Source organism: Tursiops truncatus (assembly GCF_011762595.2).
Source record: "Tursiops truncatus isolate mTurTru1 chromosome Y unlocalized genomic scaffold, mTurTru1.mat.Y SUPER_Y_unloc_1, whole genome shotgun sequence".
Classification (NCBI taxonomy): Eukaryota; Metazoa; Chordata; class Mammalia; order Artiodactyla; family Delphinidae; genus Tursiops; species Tursiops truncatus.
The window spans coordinates 2,996,022-3,008,944 of record NW_022983136.1 but is presented as its reverse complement, the minus strand read 5'-3'; the positions used below and the strand labels follow the sequence as shown (position 1 = coordinate 3,008,944).

Here is a 12,923-nt window from a genome sequence, read left to right as displayed (position 1 = left end):
GAATTACTCTGTCCCTTCAAGGAGCCCCAGATGTATAGTATTCCTTCCCATCATTCAGAGCTAAACCTCACAGTCCTACTTCTGATTGATTTTATCTACCCACTTTCCTTTGGAAACCTGCAGTTTTCCCCAAATGGCTATACTGTCTCAGGTTTAACGGCATCCTTTGTGTTCACACTTTTTGGGGGCTCTGTGCATGTTTAGCAGTAAACAGTAGGGTAGACGGGAAGGGAGCCCACCTCCTCTTTTCAGCCTCTCCTTCAGAGCCTAATTTCTTCACCCAAGTGCTGGATCCATCTTCAGGACATTATAGCACAAACGTAGCCACGGCCTTGGTCCCAGTGGCCTCCCACAGTTGCCTGAGGTGGAAAGAGAAAGCAGCTGAAGACAAACAACTACAGAGCAAAGGAAGCCCTGGAGCACCTCTCTAAGCAGACAGTCCGGCAACACGCGAAACAAAGGGAGCCCTGGAGCACCTCTCTAAGCAGACAGCCCGGCGACACGCGAAACATCCTGAGAGCTGCAGGAAGAGGAAAGCGTGTCCCAAGTCGGCTGGGTCCTTAGCACCTTGTCTTCCTGTATGGTGCCACAGACAGGGGCACGGGGAATGGAGTCGAGCCTCCGTGCTCCCCACGGTCAACCTGTTGAAGGCAACCGGGAGGAAACAGAACACAGGTGCACGTGACTCAGCTCGGACTGCGCCCACTTTCAACCACACCGTCCCACAGGCAGGGCAATCGTTCCAAGAACAACCCGTGGAGCTAAATGTGCACGTGGGCTAGATCCACAGAGGGGAGGCGGGGGACAGAAAACAACTGGGACAGTAAACAAGGGGGCGCTGACCAAAATCGTTTCTCGTGGAAACACGTACGTGTAGAGTTCTGCTCAGGTATCTGCCCGTGTGTGTGGGAGGGGGGTGGGGGGGCACGTGTGTGCACGTGCGTGCTCAGGAATAGGCACGACTACTGTCATGCATGCGTGGACGTTGGGATGGACGCGGGGACGTGGAAAAGCTTAAAGAGCTCAGAGAACGTACGTAAACCGTGGGCCAGTTGAAGCCCCCAGGCCAGGGAATCCAGCCGAGAGATACCACCCGTGGAGCAAAGTGTAAGCGGCATCACACGCCAGCACCCTCGACCAGGGGCTGAGACTAGAGGGAGGAAGAAGGCACCTGTGGAAGGACAGGGAGGATACAAAGTAAATGAGAATCATAAAGGGCCCGATGCCCAGGCCCAAAGAGGAAAGACCCACCCCCCACCCCTCCAGCCCCACTCCCATCTCAGCTACAGCCACCTTTATCTCCTTCTCCAGTGCACGAGCAACCTTTCCCCCCACCCCTGTGTAGGCCCTTGAGAAACACCTGGCCTTTTTTTCATAAGGTTTGGCACACCGACCCACACCGAGGCATAACCAACTGCCTCACACTGATTTTGCTGGTTTAAGACATCACTCTAATGTTCTGACAACCCTTGTGGCTCAGGAGTATGGCCGTGATGGCTTAGCTGGATTCTACCCCTGCTCCCCTGTCCCACAAGACTGGGGCGAAGGGCTGGGCTGGGATGTGATCTCATTTGGAAGGTGAACGAGAGCAGAACCACTTTCACAGGGCATCCTTAGGGTCGGCAAAATTCACATCCTCGGGTTGGCAGTGGTGAAGGCATGCATGCGTGCATGGTGGCCCTTGACTGGGTGCAGTCCTCAGCACCTCAGTGTGTGCGCACGTGTCCAAATAAAGTTTCTGGCGTACCCCAGTGCCACCAAAGCGTGTCGTCCCTCTCTCGGTCTCTCAAAACACAGCATGGCCAAGTCAACTTCATCTTGTGCCATGTGTCAATGTCTGTTCCCGGAGGGACGCTTGTCACCTTATGTTGGCTAGCAGAAAGGCAATTTCTGCCTGCCACTCAAGCGTTTGAAAGGCACTATGCAAACGTGTGGTCACACAAAGTCCGAGAACCCGTGGGTGCCAATCACACACGAGGAGAGGTCTTTTGGTGCCAGGCAAGGTAGAATTTCTCGGAGAGTTTAAGTATCCAGAGGGGATCCCAGGAGAGTGGGCCACAGAGGGAGGGAGCAGATACATACAGAAACAAGAACGCGCACGCGTGCACACACACACACACACAAAGACAGAGGGGAGACAGACACTCAGACGGAGCTCTTCGCTGCATGGCTTTTCTGCTCTTGAGCAAAGGAATTCAAGTCTAGCAAAGAGCTGGGTTTGCCGGACACTCCCCTCTCATGCCACAGAGCTTTGGGCTCTCTGTCCCCTGGAAGAAAAGTATCCAGCAACTTCGGCCACCATGCATTTCCTTGTAAATTTTTTGACAGCTCCCAGTGGTTAAAGGTCCCGAGGGAAACCAGATTCTGATTTTCTGATTTTGGAGCGGGAACTCCTGGCTCCAATGGCACAGGCACGCAAAATAAAGTTAAAAACAGTAGTACTTAAAACGTTTCCCAATGTTTTACAATCCAGGGGTACTAACTTTCACTAAGATATATACTCAGAAAAGTTAACTGGTTCCATTTACATTTAGTGGAAAATTGGTTTTATTATCATTATTCCCACGTTGGTCATCTGCCACTTGAATATGGATCAGAAAATAGATACTTAACCTCAAGATTTCTTAAACTCATTACATTCACATGTGTAAATTTTCCTTTCATTTATACTATTGCTTTTTTTTTTTAAAGGAGATGTTGGGGGTAGGAGTTTATTAATTAATTTATTTATGGCTGTGTTGGGTCTTCGTTTCTGTGCGAGGGCTTTCTCTAGCTGTGACAAGCGGGGGCCACTCTTCATCGCGGTGTGCGGGGCTCTCACTATCGCGGCCTCTCTTGTTGCGGAGCACAGGCTCCAGATGCGCAGGCTCAGTAGTTGTGGCTCACGGGCCCAGCTGCCCCGCGGCACGTGGGATCCTCCCAGACCAGGGCTCGAACCCGTGTTCCCTGCTTTAGCAGGCAGAATCTCAACCACTGCACCACCAGGGAAGCCCTATACTATTGCTTTAAAAGGATAAAGGCACATAGAATGTCAGTAATAATGTAAACATTGTTTTTCAGCCTTTTTGGAGACTTCTCAAACCTTTTATATGTTTAAGCTTTCAAAAAGGAACATGTAATTTGTTTAGCCTAACTGGAAAACAGTCACAGCTTGCGATGGAGAAATAACACATTGCTTAATTTTGAATACATTCATGTTCAAAGACACAAAGGAAAAGTTTAGGCAAACAGCACAATTCATCCTCCAAACAAAAGTTTTATGCTTGTTTAACTCAGCAGTATAATTAACAAGAAATATTTCATGAAATTTTTTTACTCTGAAAATTCTGAGCATTACATTTTAAACACAACTTCTACTTTTCAACTAACATTAACAACTATGAAAGTACTTTGAATAATTCCATGTTGTCATTTTCTCTGAATATTCATAAAGGGAAAGTTAATATATGCCTCTTCCCCCCAAACCAACATTTTTGTTTTAGTAGCAATCAAGCATCAATTAAAGAAAACAACTTAAACTTTTCCTTTGTAAAGAACATTTGGTACATAACTGAGTGTTATTTTTAATATCTGCTTTGGCCCTCTCATTCATATTGGCTTCCCGCATAACCTCCCCTGGAAGCCCCACAACCTGAGCTACTGTATGAGTCACGAGGAGCAAGGTAGCCCCCATTCACAGAGGGTGGAAACCCTGGTTGTTCTTGTCTTCCACGCTCACGACCACTTGAATAAGTATTACTTTGGCTGCTTGAGTAACCTTCCGGACCTCCTCCATATCCATCTGTTGTATTGCTATCATAGCGACTGCTTCCACCGTAAGTCACAGGGGCCCTTCGTGCTGCTGGTGCACCACGGGAGTCACCTGTGAAGTTAATGATTCATAAACTAAATTTAAACATTACAAATTTTTCTGGTATCATATAACATGACTTAAAGTGCTAAATATTTGAAAAGATAAGCTTTATCTGTCTCTGCTATGAAAATATAAACTATGTAGCAACAGTGAAGGGCTTTCACATTTATTTAAAAGAGCGAGCAATATTTTTCAGCCTAAGTAGTTTATTTTAAAGTAAATGTTATTTTCTGAAAATGGACTGAAATTCTCACTTTCATAACGTTCCTATGCTTCATACTTTTAATAGCACTCTACTGATTATTTGAAAATGTTAAAATAGGGGCTTCCCTGGTGGTGCAGTGGTTGAGAGTCCGCCTGCCGATGCAGGGGACACGGGTTCGTGCCCCGGCCTGGGAGGATCCCACATGCCGCGGAGCGGCTGGGACCGTGGGCCACGGCCACTGGGCCTGCACGTCCGGAGCCTGTGCTCCGCAGCGGGAGAGGCCACAACGGTGAGAGGCCCGCGTACCGCAAAAAAAAAAAGAAAAATGTTAAAATAGTTTTTCTGTAATGAGAAAAAAAGATGAGACTGTCAATTTACCCTTCATTGCATTTTAAGTGAGCTATTAAGAAAACAATTCAAAGGTCTTTAATTTATCAAAAAGGCCATGCTAAACATAGTTTTACCTTTGAGGAATTGAAGTAAAATTAGAGTAAACAACGATCTGGTTAAGTCTAATTCTATGATTTACAGGTTGTAACTGGACTCTTACCGTAACTCCCATATGAATCCCTGTAAGACCTTCCACTTCGATATTCAGAATAATCTCTATCACGACTTCCACCACAGCCATCACGATCACTAAATTTAAAAGAATGTCATAGATTTAAATTACGTGTCACGATCACATAATTTAAAAGAATGTTTTTATTTGATAAAAACACAAAACTTTATATTACCTATGTTCTCCAGAGGGATGATCATTCCAAGAACTTGAATGTCCATAATAACGGTATGCATTGACTCTACGTGGTGGAGTATAATCCTTGCTGTCTCGGGAGCTTGGATAAGCTCTGCTTGAATAAGTTAAATAAAGCAGATAAAATTTTAAATGCAACTTATAATATCCAGAATATATAAAGAATTCACACAACAGAAAGACAAAAAATTTTAAACGGGCAAAGGACTTGAATATACTTTTGTTCAAGGAAGATACACAATAACCAACAAGGACATGAAAAGCTGCTCAACGTATTTATTAGGGAAATGCAATTCAAAACCAAAATGAAATATCTACTTTGCACCTATCAGACTGGCTATAATTTAAAAAAAACAAACAGAATATATCAAGTGCTGGTGCAGATGCAGAGAAACAAATCATGTATGTGCGTGGCAGAAATGTAAAATAGTACAGGCTCTGTGGAAAAGATTAGCAGTTCCTTAAAAAATTAAAGAATTACTATATGTCCCAGGAATTCCACTCCTAAGTATATATACACTCAAAAAGAATTGAATACAGGTACCCAAATGCTTGTACAGGAGTATTCATGACAGCACTATGATGGGAATAACCCACACAGATGGATAAACAAACCATGTTAACCACACATAAAATGGAATATTTAGTCAGCCAAAAAAAAAAAAAGATCAGAAGTAGTGATTCACGCTACAGCATGAATGATCCTTGAAAACATTTATGCTAAGGGAAAGCTGGATAATAAAGGTCACATAGTGTTTGATTCCATTAGTATGATATATTCAGGATTAGATAAATTCATAGATAAGGACACAGATGGGCACCTACCAGGGACAAGGCGGGAGAAAATGAGAGTGACTGCTTATTAATTTTATTTTGGGGTAATGAAATGTTTTGGAACTGAACAGAGCTGGTGGTTGCATAACACTGTTAAGTGTACTAAATGTTACTGAATTGTTCACTTTTAAATGTTCAATTTCGTGTTAGGTAAATTTCAGCAAGAACAACAAAATTAACCATGGCTTAATTCATATACTGTGTTTTTTCTTACCTATCTTTAGTAGCATAACCACCATCTCTTCGTGACATATAGCCAACTCTCCGAAAAGAGACTGGCTCTCTGTGAGGAGAAGCTCCATAATGTCTTCCACGTGATACTGAGCCTTTAATTTAAAAATGCTTGTGTTTAAGTATCTCAAAATTGACAGTAATGTTTCCAGGAAAAATTCAAAAGTCTGATATCCTTCCTCTCTCCAAAATCATTTTAAAAAACTACTCCTTCTAAAATTCCATTTATGCACATTTTTGTTTCCCTTTAAATGATACCACTGAACATTTTATTTTCGGTACATCTCCCGTTCCCTATACATTTCACATACCCTTTCAATTACCAGCAGTAGGGAAAACTTCTCAAAATTTGAGCAAATAATTAATTTTTGGTAACTACTGTCACATATTCAATCACCAAGTGGTTGGCTCTCTCCTTTATGTGTACAACCTTAATTATTGACCTTTTATGATGATAGCAATAGTGACTTCTATTGTTTATTAGCAATAAAGGGCTCATTTGAAAAACACTGTACCACTTCCAAAATATGAAACTATCTCCCATAAATAATGTTCTCTTCATGTGTTAATTCTTATTCCTAATTCCTAGAGGTCACTAGGACGTTGTTTGTTCTCTTCTCTTGTTTGTTCACTAGGCTAACCATCTAATAATGGAAAGGGTAGGCTTCTTAGCTTCTGTTGTATTTTGAAGTCAATACCGTGCTACATTTGGCTTCGTTAATATTCTACACATAAAATGGCAATTTGAAAATGACTGTTTCAAGTCCGTACCATATTAAGGATCAGAAAACAGTGCTAAAAATGTTAAGAGCACAAACTACAGTTCATATGGCAAGTTTCAGTTATTGTTTATAATAATTAAATAAAAAACCAGGTGGCCAATATACATAGCTAAACTACTCTACAGACCAGAACATTCTCTCACAGGACATAGTTTTCATGAAAATTCTGATATTGAAACTATGTGATAAAGAAGCCTACTAACCAAAAAGTGTTAGCAACAACTTAAATTAAGAGGAATTCTATAGCAAACATGGACATACAAGCAATGTTTTCCCCACTGCACTGCTAATCACCTACTACATGTATAATTAGAAACTAAAAGATTATTTCCCAACCACAAATCAATCAATAAATTAGTGATTGGTAAACATGTTCATATACTTCTCACTTTCCATTTTGCTTAAACATTCTGTTTAAAATAGCTCACTTTCATTAATAAGAATCAACTGTCTCTGCATTACATAGCATTTACCTTGTCTTCCCATCCCACTACTGCTTGGTCTTTGAGCAGATCTTTTAGGAGGAGGACCTCCACTTCTCGAAGATGGTCCTCTTTTAACTGGAAAGGGTCCCCTGGAAGAACTCGCATTGAGACTAGGAGTATATCCACCACAACCTGTGTTTAAATGAAATCTTTTTAGTTAACTAGAATCAACATTTTTTCATTGGTCAAGTTTCACTTATTGTTATAAATTTTCACTAAACAATTACCCCAGTCTTCAGCTTTCATATTTGTCTAAACCAGTAAGATTGTTTGCTCATATGACACATAAGTTAGTACAGTTCAAAGACTTACTGTAGAAGTCAGTTTGGAAAATCTAGCAAGAAATTCAAGAACCACTGGTATGAAAGCAGTTTGGGGAAAAGAGAGAGAGTACAGAAAAACCTGGATAAATTAAATGTAAACCTGAATTTTTGATCAGTTTAGGAGGAAGATGATAAGTTATTAGTTATATAATTCTGGTGTCAAGGAAGCTTTTTTTTTTTTTTTTGCGGTACGTGGGCCTCTCACGGTTGTGGCCTTTCCCGTTGCAGAGCACAGGCTTTGGACGCGCAGGCTCAGCGGCCATGGCCCATGGGCCCAGCCGCTCCATCCTAGGTATAGATCAAAACATTAAAAATAAAAAAGATGAATAAAAAATGCATTACCTAACAGTTAAGTATATACATACAAACAACCCCCTTTGCAGGAGAATATCTGCTTATAACTTTACAGTTGGCCCAGTACCCCTAGTTCTGCATCCATGGATTCAACCAACCTTGGATCACGTAGTGATGTAATATGTATGTATTGAAAAAAAAATCTGCTTGTAAGTTGACCCACAGTTCAAGCCTGCGTTATTCACAGATCAACTCTTAATGTTGATTTTTCAGTGAAAAGGGCTATGTTGCGTTCAATTTTAATAGTATTTAAGAAATGCACATTAAATACTGAAAATTTATGTTTTACCTTTCTAACCAGAAAGATGTTTAGATATATTCCAATTCCCCTGTAGTGCCACAGGCAAGAAAAAATGAGTATTCTTACACATGGCAGAATACGAACTGGTAAACTTTTCTCAAGATCAAGTTAGTGGGAAAAGAACAAAACTATGTTATCTTAAAATGGGCACACCCTTTAACTGAACTTTCAAAAAACATTTCCTAAAATTCACACATCTAATTAACACAAAAAGAAACCAAATGTTTTATTTCTGAAGACTGGTTATGGTTAATAGGTGAAGCAAAGGTTGTTAAATATATGGAAGTTTTTGAAATACAAAGTGCTTTTCCTCCTTTTCTTACTAAGTAGAAAACTTCTCTGAAAAAATTCAAAAAATATATTTTCAACGACTTTCTCCTCTAATACACACAGAAAGAAAACATACATGTTTCTGAAGCAGAGGTTTTTACTCTTTTCCTGAATCAAAGACACCTTTTAGAATCTAAAGCCCTATTTATTTCCCTAAGGTATTTTCCCCCAAATGCAAACAACAGACCCAGGGAGGAAAGCCTCATATCAAAATGACAATGGAGATTTGCTTAGATTTCTGAACACATACACTTAAGACAAATACTGCAAGGTGAAACCTAAAATATGAAGTGTTTATCCCTGAATTGTGGATCTTCTGAGTGACTTTTATTTTCCGTGGTGTAGTTTTCAAGATTCTCTAGTATTTTTATGATGCAATAAGTCTACTCTCAGAATAAAATTAATCAATGTATTTTTAATAGATTATTAATGAATCATTGACTTAAACTCATATAAAGTTATTGGCCCTAAAGTGAAAAATTCTAATGTATGATCGATAGTAGTACACTCTGTAGAAAACTTCTTGAAGAAAAGAGGCAATTAGTAATAATGGTAAAAGAGACTGAATTTAGTTTAAAATTTATGCTATTTCCCTGTAAGGTGATTAACTTTTTGCATATTATCTAGTTAAGTCATTTTATAACTACAATAATTCTTTACCACTTAGAAATACTTCTGACTATCAATGTAATTCATCATCTAATAATTCTTACAGACTACTTTGCTCATAAAGGATGGAATAAAAACTGAGATGTTTCTATACAGTTAAACTTACGATTTTTTGGTCCTATGGCTGCAGCCTTGTATTTTAAAACATTACCCAAGTGTCCTCCACGTGAGGGATGCTCTCTTGCTCTTCCATTTCCTCCTCTTCCATTTCCTCCTCTTCCATTTCGTCTTCTTCCATTTCGTCTTCTTCCATTTCGTCTTCTTCCATTTCCTCCTCTTCCATTTCCTCCTCTTCCATTTCCTCCTCTTCCATGTCTCGGATTTCTCAGATGGCCCCTGTTTCTTGCAGGAGGTTGTGGTCTCTGTTTACCACCGCTGTCAAAAGATGGTTTGTTGGCTCGCTCTACTTTAATTGCTTTTCCATCCAAAGACTAAAAAGATTAAGTATAACATTAGTAACATTACATCAAATTTATTTACTACTGCACTAGTTCAAGATCAGTATTTTTTCCACAAAGCAAACATTTTCTTCTGAAATGATTGTGTCCTTCACCGTGCCAAATAAATGAGATTTAATTAGTAACAGTCTTTCAGTAAGTCATCCAACACAAAGTGTATGTATTGGCAGTTACAGCTCGCTGAAATGTCCTCTGGTATTAAAAGAAGATTAATACCTCTCACTTATCATGAGAGAATATACCCTTTTATTTTCTATAATGGATAACTAAACTCACTTCATTTCTGTACTTCTACCATTCAAAGTTTTCAGTGTCCCAAGGGTATATAAAAGTATACGTGTCATTTAAAAAATAAAATTATTCATTGGAATAATGGAATTATCCATTATTCAAAATGGTTATTCCTACTCTAATTATTTTTAGCATTTATTAAATATTAAGAGAAAGAAAATTTTCCAACATGATTGCTGTTCTGTATTTACTTCTAATAATTTCCCTGTTTTTTTTTTTAAATAGAGCACTTATTTGGTCCTTAACATCTCTTGCCTTATTCAATTGTTTAAACATGTCCCCAAAGAGTAACTTATTATAATACTACTTCATATTCTTATGTTTCAGAAATGCTTACATTTCTTAATCTTCCAACAGCTTCCTAAATTAACCTTCTATAGATGCCAAAGTGATTTTTGAAAACATAATTCAAATCATCATATAATTGCTCTACATAAAACACTCTAGCTGTTTCATGTTATTTTTGGAAAACAATTTTAAATGCTGAATTCCTACTAAGACTTCTGGTGGATATGGATGGGCCCTGGCCCAATACAAACAGCCTCAACAGCCATGTGTTCCCACCTTAGGGCCTCCTTTTCTGTTTCTGGGTCCAAAATATTTCCCATAGACTTATGAATGGCTGCCTCCCTCCCAACATTCAGGATATAACATTGTTAGATCTATATGTATAGAAATAGTGTCCACCACTCCCCTTAAGCTCTAATGAAATTACTTACTTTATTTCCCTTAATATTTTTGCATATGAAATTGCATTTATTTTTACTTGTATGCTTCTCATCTTTCACCCTAGAACACAAGTGTCCAAGAAAATAGGTATTTTGTCTTACCCACAACCATTAATCAATTGCTAAATCAATGCCTGCCAATAAAATATCTGTTGAATAAAGAAGTGAAGACTAATGTCTACACAGACTACGCGTTCTTGTGCTTGAAAACAAAGAAAATGGGCGTGGCGGATCACCATCAACTGTTCTTCATAACGCAACTTTATCTCTGCACCCAAAATAAAATCATGAGTCAAAGTCAACTTTTAGGTACTACCATACCTTAAAATATGAAAGTAAAGTAAAAGGGTCAACATGTGCCAAGTGCCTGCAGCATACCAGAAACCAAGCTATAGAAAAAGGGAATTAATGTATGTGTTCCACACTATGAGAACTGAGAAGCACTGGAGGTAATTTTAACAATTAACAATTCACAGTATGATGAATATAAAAAGATATTACCTGCAATATAAAATGGGAAAAATATTACCTACAATATAAAAAAAATCTTGGAGCAAATATGCAATTAAAAGTACAGTTTTGGGCTTCCCTGGGGGCGCAGTGGTTGAGAGTCCGCCTGCCGAGGCAGGGAACACGGGTTCGTACCCTGGTCCGGGAAGATCCCACATGCCACGGAGCGACTAGGCCCGTGAGCCACAGCCACTGAGCCTGTACGTCCGGAGCCGGTGCTCCACAACGGGAGAGGCCACAACAGTGAGAGGCCCGCGTACAGCAAAAAAAAAAAACCAGAAACAATATGGGATATTGGGGAGAGCTCTACAGGCTAAAACTTATTTACTTTTATGTTTGAATGCTAAAACAGGTTTAAAATATATTGTTAAAGCTAATGTTAATTTCAATCTCTTTCCAACCAGACAATCCAGTACTTATGTGACAAAAAGGAGAGTGAAGGCTTATATGGCATTATGTTAGTTTAAAAAATTAGAAAAAAGAGAAACAATCTAGAAATAGTATTAAATGGAGAACACAAAATATTATTAAAAGACTCTTACCTTTCCATTCATATCTTTGGCAGCATCCTTTGCATCTGCAGAATTCTCAAAAGTAATAAAAGCAAAGCCTCTAGACTTGTTTGTTACCCGATCCTTCATCAAAATAACTGTAATACACATAAATCTTTTTAATTTAAAATTTCACATAAAATTGAACTTTTCATATTTTCAAAATAATCAATCCTTTGACAATTTCTCATAAGGCCTCCTTAACTCAATTTGATGTTATGGACACAGTACAGTAACAACCTCCTGAAAGTTACTTAACACTGAAACAAAAAACAAAAACACATAAACCAAAAAAATCCTTTCCATTTTATATCATTTCCAGTATTTTAAAAATAGAGTCAATAATTTCAACCATTCTACAATTAGCATATCTCTTCCCATTTCATGTCCTATGACCACAGTATATTTAAAAAGCCCTGGGACTTCCCTGGTGGTCCAGTGGATAAGACTCCACTTTCCCAATGCAGGGGACACGGGTCTGACCCCTCTTCAGGCAACTAAGATCCACATGCCGCATGCCACTCGGTGTGGGCTTGATCCCTGGTCAGGTAACTAAGACCCTGCATGCTGCAAAGCACGGGTCGGGGGAAGAAAATAACGCTGCTTTTTTCCCTTCTCAGTAGTAGGAGCCCCTAAGGTGTACACTTTCCCTCATTGCCCAGTGCTTTCCTAATAAAAAGTAGAAACTTAAATAAAAAGTGCTCATGTGTTAAAAACAGAAAAAGCATTATAACCTAGCTGTCCAGTGGTGTATGTTTAATACACATTTGCTTTGAATAGATATATATATTGGTTCTAAAAATTACCTTCCATAATGTGACCATATTTCCCAAATACCACTTCAAGAGAATTTTCATTGGTGTCAGCATGGAGGCCTCCTATGAACAGTTTCCCAGGCTGATCTGCTTCCACCATTTTTCTGTAAGTAATTAAAAATATATCTTTATACTCATAGCAAAAAATAAATTATAAGCCAAAAGTATCAAACTATTACACCTGTTTAAAACTCAAGTAAAGTACCCAATATCAGTGAAATTATTTGCCATTTCTTACTTAAAAGAGAGGAAACTTGAAACACAAAGCAAAACAAGCACTGGCATAACAAATGCTCCATTTTTTATAGATCTCTTACAAAAACCTGTATGTAAAAATCAGATTAGAAGGCAACTGTAAATTCTTTTGAGCTGCAGGGTTCAACGCTTCATTTCCAAAAAACAACAAAAAAATAAGCAATAAAAAATGCTCCTGCATTCTACACATC

General features: G+C 39.1%; 1 protein-coding gene across 2 annotated transcripts; it reads right to left on the bottom strand.

Moving 5' to 3' along the window:
- Window positions 1-3,463: 3,463 nt before the first annotated feature.
- LOC117310608 (RNA-binding motif protein, X chromosome-like) lies at window positions 3,464-12,577 on the bottom strand. Of its 2 annotated transcripts, none has more exons than XM_033850324.2 (9): window positions 12,469-12,577; window positions 11,654-11,760; window positions 9,428-9,555; window positions 9,276-9,331; window positions 7,136-7,279; window positions 5,864-5,975; window positions 4,796-4,921; window positions 4,609-4,697; window positions 3,464-3,862 (listed from the first exon to the last, which is right to left on the bottom strand). In XM_033850324.2, the coding sequence occupies exons 1-9, from the start codon at window positions 12,575-12,577 to the stop codon at window positions 3,585-3,587; spliced, it is 1,149 nt and encodes a 382-aa protein (XP_033706215.1). In that variant the 3' UTR covers window positions 3,464-3,584. The 2 variants fall into 2 exon arrangements, with proteins under 2 accessions (XP_033706215.1, XP_033706216.1); XM_033850325.2 differs by having other exon boundaries at window positions 9,276-9,338; window positions 9,459-9,555.
- Window positions 12,578-12,923: the final 346 nt, after the last annotated feature.

What these genes read in the sequence shown, in the direction of transcription:
- LOC117310608 (XM_033850324.2), bottom strand. Translation starts at nt 12,577, where the DNA reads ATGGTGGAAGCAGATCAGCCTGGGAAACTGTTCATAGGAGGCCTCCAT. An exon ending in CTCACGTGGAGGACACTTGG is followed by an intron (nt 7,280 to 9,275) that starts GTAATGTTTTAA and finishes ATTTAAACACAG; the next exon opens with GTTGTGGTGGATATACTCCT. An exon ending in CATCCCTCTGGAGAACATAG is followed by an intron (nt 4,698 to 4,795) that starts GTAATATAAAGT and finishes TTTTAAATTTAG; the next exon opens with TGATCGTGATGGCTGTGGTG.